The sequence below is a fragment of the Puntigrus tetrazona genome, chromosome 14 (assembly GCF_018831695.1).
Source record: "Puntigrus tetrazona isolate hp1 chromosome 14, ASM1883169v1, whole genome shotgun sequence".
NCBI lineage: Eukaryota > Metazoa > Chordata > Actinopteri > Cypriniformes > Cyprinidae > Puntigrus > Puntigrus tetrazona.
The window spans coordinates 5,933,580-5,960,554 of NC_056712.1; the positions used below are offsets into that span (position 1 = coordinate 5,933,580).

The 26,975-nt window shown below is 40.2% G+C and overlaps 1 protein-coding gene across 1 annotated transcript in view; it reads left to right on the top strand.

Annotated features, from left to right (window-relative positions):
* il1rapl2 (interleukin 1 receptor accessory protein-like 2) overlaps positions 1-26,975 on the top strand; it is a 160,913-nt gene that overhangs the window by 91,448 nt on the left and 42,490 nt on the right. Inside the window, exons 3-5 of the mRNA XM_043257972.1 lie at positions 4,096-4,369; positions 17,021-17,207; positions 17,424-17,577. Of these exons, the coding sequence (XP_043113907.1) occupies positions 4,096-4,369; positions 17,021-17,207; positions 17,424-17,577 (615 nt within the window). The remainder of the gene's footprint in view (positions 1-4,095; positions 4,370-17,020; positions 17,208-17,423; positions 17,578-26,975) is intronic.

Sequence of the window (26,975 nt, forward strand, 5' to 3'; positions counted from 1 at the left end):
ATCGAGATCAAATGCTGCTCGCTAACATTAACATATTTGGGTTAGCGTGAATCTAGTGGATTATCCCAGCAGACCAAGGGTAGGTTCAGGGTAAGTACCTCGTTTTTACAGGTCTGTAAAATAAAGTGTCTCTCAGGCAGTGCTCGTGTTTCGAAAATATGCCATTTACTAAGATTCATAATGTAATATGTTATTTATAACTCGTGAATGTGTTGAGTTGAGGGCGAGAGAGAGATAAAGGATGTGTCCCAAATCATCAGCAGCCTGAAGCAGCGCGTCATTCCTCCTTCAGGAGCCGAGGCTTCATACCACACTTCACCAAGACACTGATCCTTACAGAAAACAGATCATATCATCTCGAAGTTCCAGCATATAGCAGTTTTCACAATAAACACCGTTCTTCAGAGAATACAGGCTTCAAACCACCAGTGAACCAGCTGAAGACAAACTCTGTAGAAAGACGACTCAAAAATGTTGGAAAGAAGCAGAGATGACCATCTATTTAAATATTTGATGCTTTCACAGTGTAAAACATGGTCCTGCTTTTAAAAACCTGCATTGACCTTACAGTGGAAAACATGGAAACCACAGAAGAAGTCTATCAGTGCTTTACTCTTCAGTCCTGTTTGAGGAAATCAGACCCAGACCCAATCAGACTTCTCTGACAGCTTGTTTGAGACAATCCTCTCTTATTTTCTTCCTGGGCTCATGGCATAAGCGTACTTTGGTGCACTTTTTATCGAGACATAAAACAACTAAATATCACTGCAGTTACCAAAAGAAATTAACACTAGAGGCAGCAAAACTATGACACCTTTTATTCCTTTTTACCCAAATATACAGAGTTTGGATTAATAAAGCAAACACTTTACATCCAGACAGCCATTGTGACAGCAGTATGTTGTGTTTATGCTTATCTTCTGATCTCATGAAAGTGTGATCGTTCAGAGAACGAGAACCTAGGGGTTGATTAGGCATGATTCGGTGTAGGGCATATTTCCAACATGATAGAGCATTCATTTTTAGCAACTGTCCACAGATATTTCAATTCTGAACCTCTGCAATACATTCTATATCAAGGTAATAAAAATGTGCCAGGGTTCATGTACTGAACCTGTGTTTCAGCGCAAATCAGTGGACATTTCTCTTTGAAACTGAGGTGAAACGTTCAGTAAGGTACATGAGACGCTGTTGCATAGAAAGTGCACAGAGGTACGTATTTTTATGAAACCAGGTTGCTTATTTCTCGAGGTGAATGAATAAACCCATGTTACTTGGCTTATGAGTGAGGAAGCACATGAAAAAACTAGTTCTTTCTCACATCACATCCAGAGGCAGAGGTAAAAGTTTACAGTTAAAAGTCCTCTTTTCTACTTGAAACGGTTCTTTTCTTTACCAGTTGACACAGCACCGCAGCAAGACGTTTTAGAGTATATTTTGGCTTTGGAGGACTGAAAAACCTTCTCTGAAAACATTCATTATTCATGCTATTCATCCCAGATACTTACTGAAAGCTACAATGAAACTTAAGTGGATTAATACACTAAAGCAGTCGAGGCTGAAGAGCAAACAGGTGCAAGAACGAGCGTACAGACGTGTAGACTGTGAATAGATAAAAATATGATGAGCTGGTCTGACAACAGCCTGAATTACAATACGATCATAAATTAATGAACCGTTCACGATCATGCAGTAAAAATGATCTGAATGAACGCAGCTGATATATTGTGTTTTCTTCAGTAGATCAGTAAGACGGTAATCAGACTAGGTTCAGTTTGAAGGTCCCCCTACATAGACAGCAGCTCACCGAGGGTCCTCTCTAGTGTTGGTGGTTCTGACATGTTTCAAATGAGCGCCCTGTGTCTGTGTCCCGCACCGGTGAGGTTGTGACCCTCGCTGCATTTCCATATTGATTCGTCTTTGATAGGACGGCGGGAGAGCGCTTCACCCCGGGCGTCCTCGTCCAGCTCCATTTACTCCTGTCTGGAGATACACGTCCACTACAAGCTATTCACTCACACTTCGGGAGAATTAGAAACAAGCTATAAGACGCCATGAAAGTGCATATCAGCACAAAGCGTTTGGTGGGCTGTTGTTCTCATATTGACTTTTTGTTCCCCTTCAGCTCTCATAGCTGGAATTGCTGTATGGCGGGATAATAGAGCGAGCATCTCTGGAAGCAGGTCAGACTATTACTGCTGCAGCAGACGCCGGCCGAGGCCTTCACATCAGGAGCAGAGGGAACCTGAGAAATCCTGTCATTAATTCCTTTCTATCCTCATGCTCCTCAAAAATCTTCACGCAGTTAATGCAAAAAGCCTGGATGCATAACATTAAACGAATGCTAGTGTCTTGTTGGGACTGCTTCTCGTGCGGCGTGGCCTTTCGTGACCCGTCCGAGGTGTCTGTGATGCCGTGAGTAATATCTTGCTCTGGAGTTCATGTTTTGTTGAAAAGTTCACTAATGCCCTCTTGCTGTGCATCCGTGACGTCTGCTCTTTCCTCTCAGAGCCTGCTTCACGCAGTATTCGGCCTCATCCATATGCAAGCGTTTAGGATTCGCTACAAAGCCTCGCTCAGGCGCTTACCGTGATGTATTCGTGTAACACGAATTAGCATGACAAGCAAGGCGTATCCTGTCCAATTACACCGTTGTGCTGCACTCAATAACCGATAAATTAATCATCGGAGACAAGCGCGTTATATGCGGAATGACTCGGGGCGACATATGGCTGCCTGTTTACGTAACGTGTAACCTGTGAGCTCCACACGCTTTCTGCTTCAGACGCGATCCAGGCATGAAGGCAGCAGAGCAGACTAATGCACTGCGCTGTGTGTGTGTGTGTGTGTGTGTGTGTGTGTGTGTGTGTGTGTGTGTGTGTGATTTCTAGCCCTCTCTTCCTGTCCAGCCATGTGTGATATCACTTTCTCCCTCCATCTTTCCTGCAGCATCCAGTGCAGCGCTGTGAAATTCATCAGGCCGAGCGTATATAACAAAAATCTATGCCGTAAATGTGCGATTGTGACAGCGCTTGACATAAATCGGCGCTGGCAGCTCTTGAATGTGAGAGATATTTATGTGATGGGAGGCGGGCGCAGTGATGAGTCAGTGTCCGCGCACAAACACCTCTGTAATTGCTCATAAATTACAGCGTTCGCTGCTGATAGCTGGCCGTGACTTTGATGGGTTTCATCTTTCTATCAGTGTGAAATATTGGAGCGCAGTGTGTTGTGTGAGCGAGGGGAAATAGCTTTGTTGCTCTTTGCAGATGGCAGTGCCGGGCCTTTTCTGATGTTTCAGAGGTCATTGTCTTTATAAAAGCGTCTAGCAGACGATTATTTCAGGATTTTATATAATTTACCAGTGATCTGAACAAACCCCTAGCCACGATTACAAGGTCTGGCACATACACTGCTGTTCAAAACATTCTTATACTCATCAAGGCTGTATATACTGAAAAAAAGATGCCTTTTTCAGGCCATGCTTTATATTAGGTGACCTTACACACTATGTACTTCAATCAAAGTCAGTACAACGTACTTATTATGTTCACGTTCACACAGACACAAACCTGTCAACGATGCCCTCTGACTGTTATTAAGAAAATTTCCTAGAGATACTAGATCCTTACATTATATTTCTATTTATATCTCCATTTTTGAAGTAACTAAATGCCGCTTGATTGTAGAGAGACGCACAGACACATTTCTATCAGCGTTCTTAAATAAAGAGTTGAAAAGAAAAATTTTACTCAAAATATATACATTTTGTGTTACTATTAAAACGTTTGAGGTCAGTATTTGTTCATGTTTTTTTTTTCCAGCAAGAATGTGTGTGTGTAAAATTTTATTGAGTTAAAGATTTCTATTTTAACCTTTCATTGCTCAAAGAATCCTGAAAAACTGTCTGAGATAAATTACAGTTTACCAAAGTTAGAAACTGCAAATTTCTCCTTTAAATGAAACACTGATGAATGAAGGACCCTGGATGTCATCTACACCTCGATTCAGAGAGAGATGATCTAGAGATGTGTCTCAGACTCTCAGACAGCGCGGGCTGTTAGTAATGGACGCTGGTGTCTTCTCTCTCCGCAGTGGACGGCTGTATAGACTGGTCTGTGGATCTGAAGACGTACCGTGTGCTGGCCGGAGAGCCGCTGAGGGTCAAGTGCGCTCTCTTCTACAGCTACATACGCACCAACTACAGCGTGGCCCAGAATGCCAAGCTGCGGCTCATCTGGTACAGAAACAAGGGCGACTCCGAGGAGCCCATCATCTTCTCGGGTCACCGGCTCAGTAAGGAGGGAGACTCCATCTGGTTCCGCTCCGCAGAGATGGAGGACAATGGATTTTACACTTGTGTGCTCAGGTGGGTCATTAGCACCTCAGACTCAAATCAAGTGTGCTGAAAACAGCTGGACGTCACACGCAGACACACCACTAAAACTGATTTTAGACTTTAGACACAGACTTGACATGACATTTTGGCCTACATGTACTATATTCCTGTGTACTATATATTCTCCCACTGAGAGACATTGCCGTCCAAACTGAGTTTAAAGAAGCATGTTGATGAAGTGGTCCAACTTGAGGTCAAACTGATCCGAAGGCGTCCAAGTGTTTGGGCTCTATTTATTAATGAGGAAATTGTTGAGCATTGTTAATGTTTTCATATTACTGTTTTTATTTCAGAGTAAAAAGATATGATTAGACCATTGGGGTAAGATGTGCCAGAATGGTTTGAATTGAATACTTAGGAGGTTATTTCCTAATATTGCCATGAATTAGATCGTCACTTTCACTACAAACCGCAGACTAATAGAGTAAAATGATTCTATTCTATTCTTAGGGGGTAGGGATTTCTATTTCTTTCAAGCTCTTTTAGATCTAACTCAGTTGGGCAAAGATGCTTCACTGTATTTAGTTGTCAGGTTCTTCCGGCAGGATTCAGGTGAGGTCTGCGTGCTTTACAGTGTCCGGGACCTGATGAAGAAGGAGAACGTGGCTGACTCGAGGAGAGCTCTCTAGAGTCAGGGAGTTGGGTCTGTGGACAGACTCAGACTGTATTTGTGTCGAGGGTGAAGCTCTTCTCATGGCGTCTTCTTGTGCTTCTGTGAATTTAATAGAGTTTAATTCTAGCTCTGGGGTTTAATCTGACTCCGGTTTCAGATGATTATGCAATTTAAACAGAGAGTTTGCTTCTGTTTTTAATTTGTACGTTATTTGATTGTACTAGGTATTCCCATGCTTTTCAATTATTTGTTGATTAGGGAGCTGATGTCATGTGTCCTGGATCTGATGGACATAAAATCATTCAAAGGGTTTACTAATACCATTAAGTCTATCCGCTCCCTGCTCGCTCATAACAACACTTTCTTCAGGCAGGAAAAATCGAAACGGCGTCTGATATCTGAAACTACAGAGAAAAACTGCTCATCAATGCTGGGAAACTACTTTAAAACCAAGCTACACATCATTTACAGAAGTTCAACTAGAGACAAGAAAACGTGAATAAATAGATTATCAACTAATCAGATAATCATTTTGATGCTACAGAAGTATTCTAGTTTATCCTTTAGACTACAAGTTAATTTACTTAAATTTTCTCTGTAAAGAAATCGTGAATATAGTAATTGAGAATCATGCGTTGTTTTCCTGTAACGGTCCAGAGTTTGTCAACTTCTTCGTCGGGTCTCTTTTGTAATGACTTGATGTCATTGTCGTCTGCCAGCCAATCACTGCACTGCTGATCGTTTGAAGAACTCAATGAGCCATAGATGGTTTATCAGGATCAGAAGACCTGGTATCTCAGGTCTAATTAGTAGTGTGAGAAGAACAGATGTCTCCACATCAGATAAAGTCTACGCTGGACGTGATGAAGCCGTTGTTGAAAACCCTGTGTCTATATGCGTCAAAACCAGAATGTGTCGTATGTGTGGGTCGTGTTTCTTACCAGAAATCACCCACGTTTAATAATTATATTCACGTCCATGGTTTTTACGCTATACTCTGAAGATCTTACATATGCAGCGCATGCTGAAAAAACACATGCTGTCAAACATCCCCATGCTAAAGTGTTTCTTCACCCGCAGCACAAGCTGTTGATCTGAAAGATTGTCCCGGTTGCTTGTAAACAGTAGTTCTGAGTGAACGTTTCACTTCATCCAGGGCTCGTTTTGTTGTGTGCTAAGCTGTATCCTGGTACTGCTATAATGAAAAACCTGCTTTACTGTTTTTCACTGTCAGGGCTCGGGTAAACAGGCTCTGTTTGGACAATTTTGCTGAGAATTTGAGGCATTCATTGAGAAGAACTGACAAGGGTTCATATTCCAGGCAAACTCTCTGAGGATGCAGCGCTTGTGTCTCTACACGGCTAGTTAGTCCAAACCCTGCAGTCGTTCTCAAGTAGAGCGCTCTCTGTTGTACTCTTCTAGACGAGCCTCCAGTCTCTGTGTTGCTAGTGTTTCTCAGGTTATTGCCTCCTTAAAACGATTCACTTGTTGAATTCCTCGTTGGGGTTTTAGATCGAATCACTGCTTGTAGTAGTTACTCCCCAACGACTGAGCGCCACTCACTACCAGAGTAACACACACACACAACCAGAGTAACACACACACACAACCAGAACACACACACACACACACACACACACGATGGGGAATGTTTCCTACTAAAAGAAAATCTAAATCTAATCTATTAATGCAGTTTTAGATAAAAAAAAAAAAAAACAACAAAAAAAACAACAAAAAACATTTAGTAGCCTTTTGAGTTATGGGGACATTGGTCAGCGTCCTCATAAACCCCATCTGACGGTCTCTCAGCGTGTGCTCGTCCAGACCCTGGATCAGGGCAGAAGTCATGTAGGGTTTTTAGTCACATGCAGATTCATTGACAGACAGTCATCCTCTTCTCCCAGGCGTGCAGTTTCTCACTTCAGTCTAATCAGAAAAAAAATAAAAGACACAAATACATGCATAATGTGCACTGCACACTGCTTAGATTGTGTTCTTCATCTCTGAAGACGACGTCTGAAGTAAGAAACCAGAGATGCAGGAACAAAAAAAAAAAAAAAAAAAAAAAAAAAAAAAAAAAAAAAGAGCATGAATTCACACGCGAGTACCTCCTCTTCTGCTGAAGGAAGACCTTGAGGAAAGCCTCGGCTCAGAAGAGAGCTGACTGTGACTCTGCGGCTGAAGGGCGATTGCTGTAAAACATCTGAACGGAGCAGCTGTGACTGAAAGCACCGTCTCCTCCGAGCTCTGATCGCTGCAGGACGGTTATTCACTGTTTCTATTTCAGTGAACAAAAAAAAAAAACAGTCTCAGACCCACACAACTAAACGTGAGCGGCGTTGATCTCAGAAACGACTCCAGGAGTAAACCCCTGACACACATCCAGCCGTTCATCTTGGAGTAAGACTACAGTACTCTCCTCTTTCAAACGAGTTATTGCTTTAGAGATCACACACTAATGACAAACATACAATAAGACTTCAGACCGCTGATCCAGCATTACTGGACTACCACACAGGAACAAACAAGCAGCACAATATTGTCATTTTAATAGCTACTCTTAACAAGAAACATGCTTTTATTGGTGTAATGATCGTCCACTGAGGAAAGTGTAGAAGAACCCAGGTGCAGTTTATTGAACAGAAAAGAAATCCATACTACAAACAAACAAAGACATGACTTGAAACAGACTTGACAAAGACACTCACCAACAGCAGCTTACAACATCAATACACAACAAGATGAGATGGGAACCACACGGCTTCTTATACTAAACAGGGAGGGTCACATGACATCAACAACCAATCAGAGCATGACGCAAAGAGACATGAGGGCAAGGGAAGCATGAGACAAACTTCTAAATAAAAGACATGAAAACAAGATCATGAAACGAAACCCAAACCTCTCATGACATTTAGTAAGAAAGAGCACTCAGCAATCAATATTTTCTTAGGAGTTCTCAAGGAGTTAAATAACTACTGTATTCAAATGAGTGCTGTTAGTTACTAATTCATTCATTTGAGTTTCTTGTTAGTTAATTATAGTTTCATGTATAAATATGTGTATTTTTTTCTCCCAAAATTACACTAGTTTTTGCATTATGAACAAAAATGAATATATATATATATATATATATATATATATATATATATATATATATATATATATATATATACAATTTTTGTTTTGTTTAGTTTTGTAACATTGATAAATAGAATTTTGCGTGTGTACATTCTGTTTGTTTGCATATTTGAAAATTGCTACTTTATCACTATGACAGCACAAATTCCCAGGTGTTGAGACATTTATGCATCACGGTAGACAATGTCTTCACTGTGACATGTAATGTATTTTTCAGTTTTATGAGTTCTGGCTCCTTTGACATTGACTGACAAGCTGAACAATATTTTAAACCTACATGTTTTTGTTAAGAAATCTTCTCAAATCTTTTCATTTGCATAATAAACCAAGCTTATACAGTACATACATGTGTGTGTGTGTGTGTGTGTGTGTGCGTGCGTGTGTGTGTCAAAAGCAGTAGGTCATGCTGAAAGAGTATGAATAAATAAGCTGTACTCATGGAGCAGCAGGCAAAACAATACCTGGCCAACCAAGCAAGCCAGAGACAACAGCGGTAAGGAACCGAAACCCCATCCATACAGAAACCTTGGGAGAAACCAGACTCAGTTGAGGTTAGTTCTCCTCTGACCGGACGCCCAGCACTTAACTTCCAGCGGACGGGCAGGACTATAATGTGATAAGAGCTCGCTCAAGTATTGAGGAGCTAAACCATTCAGGGCTTTATAGGTAATTAATAAGATTTTAAAATCTATCCGATGTTTGATAGGGAGCCAGTGCAGTGTTGACAGAACTGGGCTAATATGATCATACTTCCTAGTTCTAGTAAGGACTCTGGCTGCTGTGTTTTGGACTAGCTGAAGTTTGTTTATTAAGCGTGCAGAACAACCACCCAATAAAGCATTACAATAATCTAACCTTGAGGTCATAAACGCATGAATTAATATTTCTGCATTAGAGGTTGAAAGCATAGGTCGTAATTTAGATATATTTTTAAGATGGAAAAACTTCTACAGATGCTGGAAACATGGTTTTCAAGGAAAGATTGCTGTCAAGCAGCACACCTAGTATGTTTGGGTATTATTGGTACAACGTATATGCATGGCTATAGAATGTGATTTATTAGTGGAAGGTCATTGGTTACATCAATATTAACATACATGTAAAACAAAAACTTCAATTCAAAAAATGTGTAGTAGTTTTCTGTAAGAGGTGTAGAACAAGAACACATACAGTCTGTACAGTATAGAAACATTACACCTATGAAGAGTCCAAATGTGTGTGTGTGTGTGTGTGTGTGTGTGTGTGTGTGTGTGTGTGTGTGTGTGTGTGTACAGCAGCTCTGACACACATACCTTTACCCCATGAATAATGATGTGACATTAAATACTGAATTGAGTTTAAACAGGTTAAAAATTGTACCCGTTTACTTTGGTATCATAATCTATTATACAGTGTGTGAAACAACAAGACCAACATCAACTCACTGTAGACCTGAATGTGATCAGACACATACTATACAATATTCATCATGTTTGAGCTCCTCTGGAATCATGTTCTTCTTCAAGCAGAACATACTCTGACTGGACGTGGTGGCAGTGCTTCAATGAGCAATTCCTTCTAACTTAATCAAACCAATTAAGAGGATAATTAGAGACAGCTGCTTAAACTCAGCCTGATTGCCGGCCTTGTTCTTCATTCAGTGCTGCTCAGTTTTTAGATGTCCTCTCCTCGCGTCCTTTCTTTGTGTTCTGCTCTTCTTCTTTCAGCTGCTTAAACACATTTGCAAAACTTTACCTCTTTTTTTTAATTTTTTTATAAAACTACACAGAGGAGATGTTGGTTCATTACATTGCAGCACGCCGCACACTTTATGAGCAAAACGGTGAAATCTAGGATTTTTAGGATAAAATGGTGAACCGGAGGACAGAAGAGGAAGTTCTCAATCAGATATCACTCCAAAGCAACAGGTTCACTTCAGATGTCTGCCATTCTTATAGTATTAACTTATAGTATTATAGTATTATAGTATTATAGTATTGTTACTATAATTAGGACATTCTTAGTCATCTTTAAGCAAGAAACATTAAGTCTCCATGAAGTGGCTTGAAGAGTACAGTATTGATCTGAAATATTTAATCAAAATATGAATTCATTTATCGTGGTTTTGTGTCTGTTTATGGTTGGAACTCTTCGTTATCTTCAGAATACAAATTGGATCAATGTTTAGAAGTTTGCTTGCACACATTTGCCCAGATAGAAATCTGCATTATTTCATCATCTGTCTCATATGAAATATTTTAAATAGTCATATTATTATTCTAATCAAATACATCAGTCATTATATTTTATATTGTAAGTTGAATTGAACAGGAGACCACAGTGTCACGGAGAGTCAGGGGTTATGAGTATAAAGACAACGCTATCACTCATGACTTCAGAGGAGAAACAGCACTGGATGAAGATGATAATCAGATGAAAGACAGAGAGAGATCAGTAGAGCTTTACCAGACAAAAACACAATCATGTTAAAATGCTGGGTTTTGCCGAGGAACCTCGTAAAGGGTTTTAAAGCACTAAGTGACTAGAAAGAGTTAAGAGATCAGATGTGTGTCAGATCCGCATCAGGTTTTAAAGAGACAGTGCTGCTTTTAATGAAATCTGGTTCTTAACCCTGATCCTCTGAACCCACGGATATAAAGAAATCTCTCTTCTAGTCGCTCGAGTTAACATTCATTTATGAGTTTACAATTTATAGCTTATGCCAGGATTGTTTTAGGTCACTTAAATTAAAAGTTAAAAATAATAAACTAAATATTAAAATCAGTGGCTTTCAGTTGTACTGAAGTGCAGATGAAAATGCCTTTAATAGAGACGTCAGTAGCAGTATTATCAAAAATACTAACCATTGTTAATAATAGTCTATTTAGTGAAAAGATGACATTAAACACATTTAAAATATACCATCTTTATATTTATATTGTTTCTACATGGATTTGGAGATTCAGATAATGACAATTAATTACAGAAATATGTGAATAATTCATTTTTTTGTTGTTGTTTTTTTTATTCAACAGACAGCACTAATGTTAACCTTTTATACATATAGACAGATATAGATGGTTTTGATCATATGATTTCATTTTACTGCTGAATATGCATTTAAGAGATCAGGATGGAAATGTGTGTGTGTGTGTGTGTGTGTGTGTGTGTGTGTGTGTGTGTGTGTGTGTGTGTGTGTGTGTGTGTGTGTGTGTGTGTGTGTGTGTGTGTGTGTGTGTGTGTGTGTGTGTGTGTGTGTGTGTGTGTGTGTGTGTGTGTGTGTGTGTGTGTGTGTGTGTGTGTGTGTGTGTGTGTGTGTGTGTGTGTGTGTGTGTGTGTGTGTGTGTGTGTGTGTGTGTGTGTGTGTGTGTGTGTGTGTGTGTGTGTGTGTGTGTGTGTGTGTGTGTGTGTGTGTGTGTGTGTGTGTGTGTGTGTGTGTGTGTGTGTGTGTGTGTGTGTGTGTGTGTGTGTGTGTGTGTGTGTGTGTGTGTGTGTGTGTGTGTGTGTGTGTGTGTGTGTGTGTGTGTGTGTGTGTGTGTGTGTGTGTGTGTGTGTGTGTGTGTGTGTGTGTGTGTGTGTGTGTGTGTGTGTGTGTGTGTGTGTGTGTGTGTGTGTGTGTGTGTGTGTGTGTGTGTGTGTGTGTGTGTGTGTGTGTGTGTGTGTGTGTGTGTGTGTGTGTGTGTGTGTGTGTGTGTGTGTGTGTGTGTGTGTGTGTGTGTGTGTGTGTGTGTGTGTGTGTGTGTGTGTGTGTGTGTGTGTGTGTGTGTGTGTGTGTGTGTGTGTGTGTGTGTGTGTGTGTGTGTGTGTGTGTGTGTGTGTGTGTGTCTGTGTGTCTGTGTGTGTGTGTGTGTGTGTGTGTGTGTGTGTGTGTGTGTGTGTGTGTGTGTGTGTGTGTGTGTGTGTGTGTGTGTGTGTGTGTGTGTGTGTGTGTGTGTGTGTGTGTGTGTGTGTGTGTGTGTGTGTGTGTGTCTGTGTGTGTGTGTGTGTGTGTGTGTGTGTGTGTGTGTGTGTGTGTGTGTGTGTGTGTGTGTGTGTGTGTGTGTGTGTGTGTGTGTGTGTGTGTGTGTGTGTGTGTGTGTGTGTGTGTGTGTGTGTGTGTGTGTGTGTGTGTGTGTGTGTGTGTGTGTGGGGCACTAATAGTGACTTCACCCAGGGCTCTAAACTGGTCAGAAAGAGACCTGCTTGAAGCTAATAGATATAGACTGAGAGCAGATAAATGTCCATTTCAATCACACGCTGTATTCCTGTCCTCTCTACAGTACACTTACAGTAGATCTGTGCTGTTCTTGTCCTCAACATGAAACTGTCTTCACATGATGGCGCTCGGGGGAGAACCAGGCTTGGCTTTACTGACCGCCCGTTATTTCTACACAGTTTGCATTAAGTAGGAATGTAGTAAAAGCAGACATTAAAAGGTGAAAATTGATGATGTATATTTTGTATAGGCAAGCAGATGAAGCCAGAATATTTTTCCTCAGTGAAAACCGTTCATATTCATCTGCTTTCCTGTGTAACCTACAGAGACACTGAATGTGATGTTTTAATATTAATGTTTTAAATATATCAAGGCACATGAAGTGTTTTACCTTTTGTCTTGATGTAAATATTTGTGGCTGTGAAACAGATGACACACTTTATCGTCTTCACACACAAGAGAAGGAGAGTTTGAGTGACTCTCAGAGGACCACCGCTGGAGAACTGAAGAAAATAGTTGAGTCTCAGGGTCAAAAAACCTTAAAAACAGCTTACAGTAATAGTGATTTCTGCTGGAGGTCCTGGACATCTCTTTCAGACTCAGGCATCATGGATTCTATCAAACACCAACAGATTAAAAAGTGACCGTCTCTGTTAGAAATCTTATAATAGGCCGTGTTTGGATCTTTCAACCGTACAGTAATCCAACACAAAAAGAGGTCACTGAGCACAAAATGAAGCTTTTGCCATGACTGTCCCAGTCCTCTGACCTGAACCCTGTAGAAGATGAGTGAGGTGAAGCGAAGAGAAGAAACACCGACATGAAGCTGAAGAAATAGTCTTTTATCTCTTATCAGGTGTTCTCCAAACTCTTCAGGCTCTTCAGGAGAAAACTCAGAGCTGCTGTCTTGTAAAGTACGTGGCAATAATTAATGCAGCTTCGTTTGATGACATGAATAGCTCAGCAAGAACGAGACATTGAAGTCGCTCTGAACTTTGAAATTCAGAGAAACCTTCTACTATGAACCTATATAAGATGATATAACGCCGATATAACCTGCCGGGTCTGCAGGGATAGAAAGGATAGGGTAGGAATATGATGTTAAATCACCGATTAGCAACAAACAGTGTGTTAGTCGATGCAGCTTCTCACATGATGGCTCTCTGTCTACAATCAGTGGACATCTAGATCTCCAGCTGACTATTGATCACGATGGACGCACATGATCTTAATAAGAACAGGATAATTGAGCTATTTAAGATGAGGAGGGTAAGAGTCACAAAAGTCACTCTCTCATTTATTCACTTAAATGATGCATGCAGTACTTTTAGCCTTATATCTCTTGGTGACGTGCCTACAGGGACAATAGATGAAAATGACTCGCATAGCTAAAAGTGACACATTTATTAAAGTACTTTAATGAAGTGATTAGTTAATTAAGCCAGTGAACTCTTGTATATTCTTAGACCCTCACATGCAATGATAGATTGACAGAATGACAGATTGGTGTTAAAACCATTAATAGAGTACATGATCATAGAAACCTACATCTCTTTTCCTAGGGTTTATGAGTAGCTTCATCTGTTATGTTATTTTTTCTTTCTTTCTTTTCAAGTTCATATTTATACTGACTGCCTTGCTGCTCTACTATCATTACAACTTAAAATAGAATTTTAACAGAAACTGAATTAAAAAATCCTCACGTTATTGTTTGCCTACTGCACCTGTTTTACAGTTTAATGTGCTTAATTTTAATATGTGAGGATTTCTCCGTAGGAAGCAGGTAATGGGGTGCTTCAATATACATTTTATAACTCTATTACTATTTGAAAGGAACTCAATTCTTAAATGAAATCGTTCAACACCTGATGAGCCTCTTTGATGGGCCACAGAATGTAAAATTGAAAACCATGTATGAATGAATTTGGCAAATCATTTTATGCTGACCTGAACTATAAGCACAGCTAGAATCTATTTAGAGAAGCTTGAGATCTCTGCCTTCATCTCAGTTCCTCTTCAAACCTGCAATTAAGCGTGTGCTGTCAGCTCTCTGTACATCTGGGAGGTCTCTCCTCGCAAAACACACACTTTATTGTTACACGCATTAAGGGCCGTATCCCATAAAAGTGCTGATGGGAGAGGAAAGTCTCAAAATGGGTTCAGACGTGCTTGTTTGGACGTTAAATAATAGCACAAATACCAGTGAAGTGACTCGCACAGATCTAATGATGACTTCACTCTCGGTTTAAGATCTGAATGATGACTGGATGAAAGGACAGGGGTATGGCTGTAGCTACTTATACAGACAGTGGCTTTATGTTTATTAATAATAATAATACTTCAGGCAAGATTCACAAGACAGAATGCTTCACTTGTCTTTGTTCCAAGCAGACTTGTATAATGACTCTATGTATGTGTTTAAAGATCAAGCTTAGTTCAGGGACGGAGATCCCAAAAACTATAATCGTTCAATCACACAGAACAAATATGGCTTAGAAACACCGTGTGCCAATAACAATATAGCTTAATCAGTGCTGTCTGTGAGTTCAGCAGCAGAACTCAGATATAGATGGGAGCTGCAGAATCAGACATTTATGGGGTTTTTAAAGGTTATTGTCTGACAGGCCGTCCAGCTCGGGCCTGAGGACACGCTCTTCAGGACGGCCCTGATCTTCCTCATCATTCCTGATTTTAGCTGGAACGTCTCTTTCTAAGAGAAGCTTTGATTCAGGTGTGTTTAGATGAAGACACACGGGTGTGTTTAGCTGCTCTCATTGATGCAGGAGTAATGAAGAACAGCAGAGCACCTTTCTCAGTCAACAATCAATGCAGCCCTGTTCAATACAGTTTAAGCCATTAAACCGCAGCTGCAAGTAATGCAATCAGTGCTAATAAACGTGATCGTTAATATGAGTTTCACCTGTATTGATAGACAAAGAATTCACGTAAAGGCTTGAACGCATACTGCATTTCTTACATCATTTCTTGATGACATTTAATTGAATTTTGTCTTTATTACAAATTGTTTTGATCTAATAACGATGTTGTGGCTCGTGTTTGATCCGCTCCAGTCTTGCGTGTGTGATTGGTCAGAAGGATCTCACACACATCTAGCCTCATCGGCGCTCAGACATGTCCTAATGTCCTAATTAGCAGATGTTGTTAGCATCTTGTCCCGTCCTCGGGCTGATAACGGCTCACAGAGCACCAACCAGTCGTGTGAAGCGGTCAGCAGCTCGTCCACTCATCGATCCGCGTCACACGACACGACATCGCTCATCTTTATCGATCGGCGGGTTTCACTATTACTAGTAATAGCTCTGCACTGGCCCAGAAATAAATCACTTTGTGTTGATTTCTGGATGCTTTCAGAACGTTTCATCTTCACTTCAGTGAAATAATTAAATGCGAGGCTTGTGAACTGTTTGGAATACGATGATGGCTGATCGAGGGAAGACGGTTTTACAGTATTTGACTGATATATGCATATGTACGTGTTTAATGAGACGTTTCCTGTGCGTGGGACACCGTTTGTTTCATCTCAGCGCTGCCTTCTCAGAAAAGCTCTGTCTATTTGTATGCAGATGTATTCTCATTTTCAGATCCCCTGTATTTTTCAGCATTAATTGATTCCCTTTGAACATTATGGCACGAGTTATCAGATTCTTTTGTAACAGAACGGCCCGACACAGCTGTCAATTAATCCAGCCGCGTGTCAATGTGGGATAAAAGAAGAAGACAAGCATGGAGCGGTGGTGCTGTTAATAATTACTAAACTGTTTATATCCAGTGCACCAGTAATTGCTCTGTTTTACCGTCGTGGACATGCCTTGTGTTTCTGATATTGCACAGAATAAAAGAAAATCAATGCAGTAGGCAGATCTAAAAAAATGTGTGGAAGAAGCTAGAGATTTCTGGATCAGAGCTAAATGAACAGGGAGAATGCTTCATGTTCACGTTCATGTCATTAAGTGTTTCCAAATGCACAGAAGCCCACAGAGACTAGTTATTTTTCACTATAGTGAAGGAAATCCCACAAGAAGTGATTACAGATACTGTAATAGAACCTAAATTATACACTTCTTCTCCCTCAAACAGACAAAAGAGAGAGAAACATCTTCAAAGAGACGTTCTCAACAGCTCAGCAAGCATTGGTTCAGAGCATGTGTTAAAAACAAAGCTTTATACCTCCTCTTCATTGTGACGTCACCCTGCGCAAAACAAAACGTGGCTCTTTTGAACCCTTATTCTGTCAGAAACTGTTTTAGAGGTGAATTTCAGTTCCATCTCACCTGCAGGCAACTGTGACCCGGGAGCACGAAACCCATGATGAATAAAATCATCTCTCCATTGGTGTATGGTTTGTTAGGATCGAAAATAACAACTGTTTGAAAGTCTGGAATCTGAGGGAGCAAGAAAATCTAAATATTTTTAAATAACCTTTAAGGTTGTCCAAATGATGTTCTTTACTAATCAAAAATGAATGCATTTGAATGTGTTTGGTAATTTACAAAATATCTTCATGAAACATGATCTTAACATACCAATTATTTTGATATAAATTGATCATTTTACCCATACATTTATCATTGACTACTGATATAAATATATGCTGCTTATGACACACTATTTATTGCATTAATGGAAAGCTATTTTTTCGATTGGTTTAATTGTCTGATGTGTGTCTTGACAGAAACTCCACGTACTGTATGAAGGTGTCCATGTCTCTGACGGTGGAGGAGAGCGAGGAGGGACTCTGCTTCAGCAGCCGGATACGCTACCAGGAGAACGCCGAGATCACCAAGAGCAAAATGATCAGCTGCCCCGACATCGACGACTACCTCGCACCCTACAAGCAGCCTATCATGACCTGGTACAAGGTACAGACTCTACTCAGAGCCCTAAACCTGAGGAGATTAGTTCAAACCAGCGGAGGCTTCTAGTCCATTAGCTGGATCAGGAGTGTTTCAGCAGGTCTTGAGCTAAATTCTGCAGGTTTGGAAACTCTAAACCATCTGGCTTTGAGAGAAATGTTGTTCCAGGACTGTTGTTTTTAGACAGTGTGGGGCTTATGAACGAGTGGTGTGTTTCTTCAGGAGTGCCAGAGGAAAGAGTGGAGGAGCTCCATTATCATCAACACCACCAGCCTCTGGATCCCCGAGGTGCAGGAGGATGATGGAGGGAACTACACCTGCGAGCTCAAATACGGCAGCAGGGTGGTGAGACGGACCACAGAGCTCAAAGTCACAGGTACGAGATGTGAGAGAGCAGACTGAACCTGTCACCGATCAGTGTTGAGATAGGAAAGCATCGGTGGGCAAGAGCCGCTCTGTACACATTTCTGCTAGTTTTACTGTCCTTTTAAGACAACATTCACACTGCTGTATTCACAAAACATTTCATCCTACCACTAAGAGTTTTCTCCTAAAATGTCGTTGCTATGGATGATGGTGCTTTAGAACCTTTCACACAGTCATTGGCTGATGACCTCGGTCAGAGATTTATTCATAGAAATATTTTAGAGCGGGATATTATTATGCCATATTCAGGTTTAAAAATGAAACTGTTAATTGCCACATTTACATTAAAATGCAGGCTAAGGGTCACTAATTAAACAAGTAAATGTTCATTTAATTGTCAGTCTCTTGCATGTGTGCTTCTTGTAAACAATTAGCAAGCGGCCTTTTAATTAGCAAAGTAGAATTATCATGGCTGATGGTAAGAAATGCAAACGTAAAAGAAAAACTCGACACAAGCACAGCTGCTATTTCTTGCACAACAGGTCAATAAAAAAAGCAAAAAAGATGCATGGGAAGACGTGCGCAAACAAAGGCAGTTTGTTACAGAAATCTTGACATTCTGAAGCAGTGGCCCTAGTGGCATAAATCATTTTTCAAGATAACGGATTCTTAAACATCAGAATCAGATTCAATGAATTGCAATGAATGATAGACGCTACACACGGAAAATAGAGAATATATAGTTTTTTATGAATTTAATTGTTTTGTTTATTGTTTCGATATATTAAACATAAACATTAAATAGTGGAATTAAAACCACCAGTAGGTGGCAGCAAATCAGTGTTAATAAGTGAGTCATTGCGATTGAACCGAATCATTCAAACGGTTGATTCATTCCCCAACGAAACACCGTCATGTTGCTCAGGGACACAAAACCGTGCTGTGGCTGTGTTCGGAATTATTTTTGTTGGCGAAGTAGAACAAAAAAAGAGGGAATATATGGTGTCTAAACTGTGTCTTAATTCACATTTTGTCTATCGATCTGTTGTTAACAAAAAACAATATTATATTTGCAATCATGGTAATTTTTGGAGAAAAATTTCAGTCTTTGTGGGAAATTGATTATATGAAGTAGTATAAATTATTAATGGGTATAAAAACATTTTCTGGCCCCATGTCTTGAATTTGTGATCAAACTGAATAGACTGCTCTGTCAGCTTCAGGAATCAGTTCTCAGTAAATGCACTGAACACACTCTAATGTTTGAGTTCATCTGTTCTGAACAGTGTAGGAAACACAACTTAACACTGATTTATAGCCGTGTTCTCTTTTAGAAACACAAACAAAAGTAGTTTCAGTTTCACACGAAACACAGCGTCTCCAGAACATGGCGCCCGCAGCAACGCTACACACAGAATAATAGCTCCGCCTACTTTCTTTGAGTAAACATGTGGGCGGAGTTATGCAAATAAACCCACTCTGTGACGTAGAGAAGTGGAGGGTGTTTAAACATAACTTTAATAGAGAATATCTCTCTGGTTTTAATCATTGCATCTTCAGGGATCTTATCTTGTAACGCTCCAAAGAGAAAGGAACACTTGAGACACTGCATCATATGACCCCTTTAAACTAATAACAACACATACTTACAGCAGCTGATTCAGAAGCACCAGATTGTCAGAGCAAAGTCAGAATTTACTTTTTTAGAAATAGCCGTTAAGAAAACTGTCTTGCATAAAATGCATTGCACAAATTCGAACATCTGGGTTGTGGTGTTGAGTCGTTAGTAATCTTAAAGATTCCTAACCGCGTCTACTTTCAGAAGCCAACTAAACTGTTTTAGATAGAATAAATCCGTTTGTGTGAGACTTTGAGTTTTGTAGCTCTGCAGATCTCATACACACCACACTAAAGAAAAGGAATGACCCCTTTAAGACTAAGGTTGCACATTTATGGCAAAATCATAGTCGCTGATTAGATTTTTTGATTATTAGTTAATGGTAACGTGACCTCAGATGATCTAGCACTGCTCGAACGTCTAAAAGCAGATCCGTGGTGTTTGAGCAGCAGTTTCTGTCTGTGGTCAGCAGGTTCTGGAGGTTTGCCAGAAAGTGTTTCCTCTGTCAGCCTCGTGCCTGGAGCCCATGGAAGAGTGGGTTTGTTTGAAAGCTAGCTCTTGTTACAGCCTCCAGCCCTTCAGCCGCTTCTGTGCACATATCCAGGATAAACCCAGCTCTGCAGAGCAAACAGACTGCACGGTTTCACACGGCAGAGGAATCAGAGGAGAATCTGCTCTCATGACTTGTGACTGGATAACGTGACCTCGCCGCGTCTTTCTAACGCTCCCCGAGGCTACGCAACACTCAGCTCATCTCCCTCATTACTATACATGAATCCTTAGAAACAACAGCGCTTACACACGCCGCCCTAATTAGTTCTTGATCATACAGCATTACCATTGTGCATGAGCATGAAACCTGATGAAAATGAGCATACTGTACATGAACGTTCCACTGTGAAAATACCATCGAGCAACGAGTTAATGATGCATTTATGATTGATTGCAGCACAGCCTCGTGAAGCAGATGTTCGATTTTCACAAACCACTAAACTAGAGCACTAAAAGTTAGAAAGTTCTGATCGGAGAAGAGTTGACTTGCGTTTGCTTGCTTCCTGATGGTTATTCTACAGGAAGAGAGAGTCTGCGATCTATAAGTTTGTGTAAATCAGACGCAGCCGGGATGAGAAAGGTTAAGTGTCACATGATAATGGGAGCTGAGACAGGAGCTCGTCTGCTAACGAGCGTTCATCATCGATGAATGATGGGCCGCTTCCAGAGCCTCCATCCAGCTCGTCTTCTGACAGCAGCAGAACACACGCTCTGATCCCCCGCACACATCATCCTCATCCTCATCTTCATCGGCAGCACGAGTGGGCAGAGACTGTCACGCACCTTTATTGTTTCGCCCAAGTGCCAAAGGCAGATGATTTGTCTCTCTCAGATGCCGAAGGGGCTCTGAAACTCAAGAATATATCAAGAAATAACAGCATAATTCAGTTAACCCAGCTGATTTGCATTGAAACCGTGCGAGGTTTTTGCAGGCAGAGAAATCTGTAAAAGGAGAATCTTTACACACTGCTGATCTCAAATACCATACTGCTCTCACGTCTCAGTCAGCTGAACACAGTACACATATGAACGCTTTGTTTTTTAATTATTATCATTACAGGATTCAAAAAATGAAAGCAGAATTTAAAAAAAGAATTGAGCAAGCTAAAGATAAGATATATAGAGATATATATATATAAGAGATATATATTTTGTTTTGTTTTTATTTCAGAATAGAGAGTCCTAGTTAGAGGGTCTAAGATGGAGAGTTGGGTTGAGTTGGGCAGATCATTCCACCAGCAGGGAAGAGTTCAAATGAGAAAAAATAGAATAGACTGAAATATCTTGAAATGTTGATGATTATGGCTTACAGATAATGAGAACCCCAAAATCTGTGAAATATTGGTAAAGATAGTCATGGTGTCACTTTAATCAGCTAATTACTTCAAAACACCTGTAAAGGTTTCCTAAACCTTTGAATGGTCTCTCAGTTCGGGTCACTATTCTACACAATCACAGGGAAGACTGCGACAGCTGTCCAGAAGACATCGCGGGTAAGACACAAACATTCATTAAAGCTGGATGTTCACAGAGTGCTGTCTCCAAGCATGTGAAAATTGAGTAGAAGGAAAAGGTGCACCAGCAAAAGGGATAACCACAGACTTATGAGGATTATTAGGAAAAATACATTCAAGACTTTTGGGAGAACTTCAAGGAGTGGACCAAGACTGGAGTCACAGACCAATCCTAGACACGACCTACAAATGTCACGTCCCTCATGTCAATCCACTCCTGAACCACAGACAACGTCTTACCTGCACTGTGGAGAAGAACTAGACGGTTGCCCAGTAGCCCAAAGTTATCTTCAGATGAAAGTACATTTTACATTTCATTTGGAAATCAAGGTCCCAGAGTCTGGAGGAAGAGAGGCACAGAAGTCCAGTGTGAAGTCTCTACAATCAGCGATGGTTCAGTAACTTTGAGTTGCTTGATTGGCCAGCAAACTCACCAGACCCCAACCTCACAGAGAAGAGGAGGATGACCTGAAGACCGCTGGGCTTCATAACACCTGAGCAGGGCCACAGGCTGATTGCCTCCATGCCACGCCGCACTGATGCAGTAATTCATGCAGAAGGAGGCCCAAGCAAGAACTAAGTGCATAGAAGTGATCATACTTTTCAGAAGCCTACCATTTCTGTTTAAAATATCCTTCTTATCGATTTTATGTAATATTCCAATTTTCTGAGACACTGAATTTGGGGTTTTCGTTATCTGTAAGCCTAAATAAAGGCTTGAAATGCTTCACTATGTGTAATGAATCTATATATGGGTTTCCTTTTATGAACTGAGTGACGGCAAATATTGACCTTTCTCGCGATATTCTAATTTTTTTGAGATGTACCTGTAAAGTCAGTGGAAGTGGTTTTGTGCTTCTTTGGGAAAAGCTTCTAGAAGTATTGAATTTAAGTAAAGGGTTTGCAAATGTTCCTGATGAACAAACAGAGGATCTTTCACAGATCTGCTGGGACATCAGAAACTCAGCCCGGAGCTCCAGCAGATGAGCTGCATTATCATGATAAAACACGGATGGGGGTGAGATATCCTCAGATATCCTGCAGTGAGAGGACAAGTGGAACAGTGCCATTATCACGCTGTATCATCCTCAGCATCTCTGGAGCAACAGCTGAGCAGATCTTTAAATAGAGCAGCGCTGCTGAAGTGACCGACAGCATCTCCTCACGCAGACGCTCTCGGGGTCAACACTGCTTCAAAAAATGAACACTAGAGGCAGTTAAAACTCTGACATCTTTTATTCCTTTTCACACAAATTTGTTTCAATTAATAAACCGTAAACTTCAAAACAATATTAATATGGGAGATTCAGAGTACAGATATGTTCTTGAGAGACGAGGAGCAAAACAGTTCAAATCTGTGTAAAAAGGAACTTTAAATATACACTTGCATCAACAATTTTGTGTTTATATCAGTTAACACTATCAGGGCATCATATTTTCAACATGATAGAGCATTATCTTTCACACAGATATTTTAATTCTGAATCGTCTATATCGATGTAATAAACGTGCCGGGGTTCATGTATTGAACCCGTGTTTTAGTGCCACTCAGTGGACATTTCTCTTGCATAAAAACACAGAGGTACGTATTTCTGAGACCAGGCTTGACTTTTTATCTCAGAATTATGTAATGCTTTTACTGGTTATAACCTCAGTTGAATCGGTTTTAATGGAAAGTGTAATATTCCTCTACTGGTAATGTGCTAGCACTTGGTAAAACCACTAAATCCTAATGGAATATGTACTAATACACACTACAGAAAAACATTTTTTTTTATAGTTGCAGTGATTAAAAGTTGATGGTTTGTGATGTTCGTAATGGTACGAACCATTGGTTTCACCAAGTCCTATTTAACCCAGACATTCAGTTTATGTAAACATTTACAAAGGAAGCATGATTTCCAGACAAGATCACTCTAACCTCAGATTTCCGATCAATTTGTTTTCCGCATTACTCTTTGAGGTGCCATTACTTTTGTCGTTGGAAAAGATTCACTTCAGTAATTCCCTCGTGTAGAGTTTGATCTGTTTGAGTCGTCTCACTCCGCTCCTCCTGTGACCTTCTCTTCTGTATTCATGAAGAGACAAAGCAGAAGAAAATTATTTATTCATTTATTTCAAAGCAGAACATCTTCGATACACCCTAATCTATCTGAAACAATCTGTCCTGTTTAGTATGCAAGAACTAGATTAAAGTTAATGCGTCACAGCATAAATACAATAGCAGTTGGTCCTAGCCTTAATTTAACACAGCAGATGTGAGTGTTGAAGTTCATCTCACCGATACTTTGCTCTGTGTTGTGTTAGTGTTTCCACACACAGCTGAACACGAGTGTGTGTCGAGCTCATGTGGAGTGTGCTAACAGTCAGACAGTCAATACACATTACAGCTCTAATGCTCAGCTCTGTCAAAATCATTTACTTCTGATTTATGATTAACCACTAGAGCAACCACTGTGTGTTCAGGAAATAAGCACGGATGAATGGAGCACACACACTTGTTCGTGGACAACACGTGGTTAGCTGAATTCTGACCGATAAATGAGCCAGGTTTCTGTGAATAAAGCATGCACTGGCATTCAGTAAACACACACACACACACACACACACACACACACACACACACACACACACACACACACACACACACACACACACACAGATATATATATATATGGTAAGGGAACTTGCACTCCTAAAAATGATTTAACAGGATGGTAATTTTTAATGTTACAGTATTTATTTTAGGGTGACCGTGCGTGCTATTTTTCCCAGGACGCGTCCTTGCCAGGATTTCTGTATTGCTTTGATTCAAAGAACCTCGAGCGCTGAACGGTCTGCACACAAACAAGGACTAAACCTAGATTTAGGCAATATAGAAGTCCTGGCCAGGAAAAATGGCTCTTAAGGTCACCCTGTTTTTATTATCGTTATCATTCAAAATGAACAAATTCAGAACAGGATTAGAACATATTTTAAATATGACCATTTTTATAGCAAAAACAGCATAGCCTGTAAAGTCAGCAACATCTCCCTGGAAATAAATGAAGACCAGACTGTTCAGAGGAGTCCTTATGGATTTAAAATCTTTAAAGTTCTTTTCTTTGTCTCTTGTTTCATTGCCATAATTGTTTGGACTAATGACTTCACTAAGAATTGACTAACAGAAGAACGAGTTTAAGAACAAGCTCCTGTGTGAATGCACGTGTTAGGTGAAAGTTGCACGTGATTATTAGTGAAAGAGACTGATCGTCTCCACAGCAGGAATGAGACTTCAGTCATTCAGTGTGATGCTGACCAGTTACTATATTGATATCAATACTGATTATCATCTGATCGATCGTTTACACTGTGCAACTGAGGGAAATAATTTAACTGGGATAAGTATATTTATGTTTTAGTTTTTTGTAATATGTACTGTATGCATATGCCCTAAAATAAAAACAAGAAAACAAGCATGGATTACACTCAAAGTTCTCATGAATTCGTACGACCTGCTCCTAAACCTGGAGTAGACAAATAATACAAAATCATAAAACAAACAGTAAAATACATACACATGGTTGTGAGAAAACGGTGACAGAACTATATCACACATTCTGGTCATTAATAGTTACAAATTTATTGCAAAGGTAAATCGTGATTAATCGCGTCTGAAATAAACGTTTGGCTCTCAGTTTAATGCTGTGTTTGACGGCTGTCAGATAAACTTTAACTAAAGTGCTGGAGACAGTTGAAAGCGATACAGAAGGCCAGATTCAGGAGAGCTGTGTTTTAGTTCAGTAGCGGTGCTGGTGTGTTCAGTACAGTCTTCTGCAGCGAGTCGATGAGCTGACAGCTTTCCTGATGAAGCCCGCTGAGGCTCTTTTATCAGCTCTGATGGTCTCCAGATAAAAGACAAAGATTTATTCTCACTCAGTAATGAGCGGGATAATTAATTTTTGCCGACATCCATCACATTCTCAACAAGGCCATTGTCTTGAAAATTGCTCCTCAGCCGGGTTGGCGGTAGACGGAGGAATAAGAAGTGACGAGGAGCGTAATGAAGCGTGGGATTATTCAGACACACTTTATTAGAAAAGCTAATAGTTTCTCTATTTTAATTTGTCGTGTAATAAATGGAACAGAAAGCATACGCAGAGGTGACTGACTTACTGAAAGTGTAAATACATCAGAGCCAGACTTTATTTAAAACCAGGAGCAGCTGAATGAGAGCGCATCAAACGGCGGCAAAGGATTTCTATCATGTCACGTGCTTCATGTGCTAACGGCTGAAATCACGAGTGTCTATGTACCTAGCCACCAACGTGTGATGGGATAGTCCTCATTACAGAAACATGGCTGTTTAACATCAGTTTCAGTCGGGCAGGTGGTCAAGTGTTTCACATCATAAAAGCATTTATGTTCAATAATCATGAAGGAAATAATCAAAAAGTTGAAGGTAAAGTGTCGGGGAGGTTTAGGAAGGGATGTCAACCATGGCATCTATTTAATCATTTGTAGGAAATGCTGTCCCCAAACATAAATGAAAACCTGACACTGAAAACATTCTTTTCCAGTCAAGATGGTGAACGGATCTTTTTCACAAGTTTAAGGGATACTTGTATGTTTGTATTATTTGTTTAATGGCCGTCACACCACTGATCAGACAACACCAGAGCACTTCAGAGGTAAAGTGCATTATCAAATTCATGACAGAAATATTTTCACTTAGGGACAGAAAGACAAGAAGTCCTATATATTCAAGTAAACTTCAAAAACTGATTAAAGAATAGGACATCTGTGCATTTGTTTGCTGACCTTTTTCACTAGTGTGAAGAGACGTTCAAAAAACAAACTAAAATATACTGCACTAAAATACTGTCAGGTAATAGAAATAAATCATTGATTCATTTAGCATCCTCTGTCTTTATAATAAGGTGTTTGCACAGGACAGGCTGAATCTACCTCATGATGACTGAAAACACGTCCAGCGGTAATCAGAGCAGATTCTACAAAACAAGACAAAACCAATCGAATTATGAAATTTCTAATTTCTCAGATAGAAATGATCAAATGAAGAATGTTTAACTTAAAGGCCAAAACAAAACTTCAACGTGCCGGAGATCCACTTTCTCTTCAGTGTGAGTAATGTGATTTCTTCTTTAGATTTAGCTGAGGATGAGCTGCTCTCAGAAGAGTGTGATCACAGATGAACCGTTCGGCACGCAGGGAATAGAGCACTGTCTTTCATTGACGGAGTGTGTTGTGTCTGATGTGACTTAATTAGACTGTCTCTGGGGAACCACTGTGTGTGCAAATAACGGCTTTGTGAAGTTCTGATTAACATCTCAGCTCGTGACTCTCATTAACACACACACTCTTCTCCAGATGGAGACGCGCACACACACACACACACACACACACACACATCCGGCGGAGAGGTTAGTTCCCCGCTAGCATGAACACACACAGAACCATGTGCTCCGCTGCTGTAGTAATCATAATTTACTGTATGAACAGGATCATTGTGTCTGCTTCATTTGTAAGTGGATAAAGACGACATTCACAATCACATTTTGTTCTGATTACCAATATTTTAAGTAAACTTATTTATTGGCTGTTTGCTTTATAACAAACAAAAAAATCCATTAGAGGCAGCCACTTTACTTTAAGATGCTACACGCATAGTTTTTTTATTATTAGATTGTATAACTACAGTATTGAAAAAGTGTATTTGTTTTG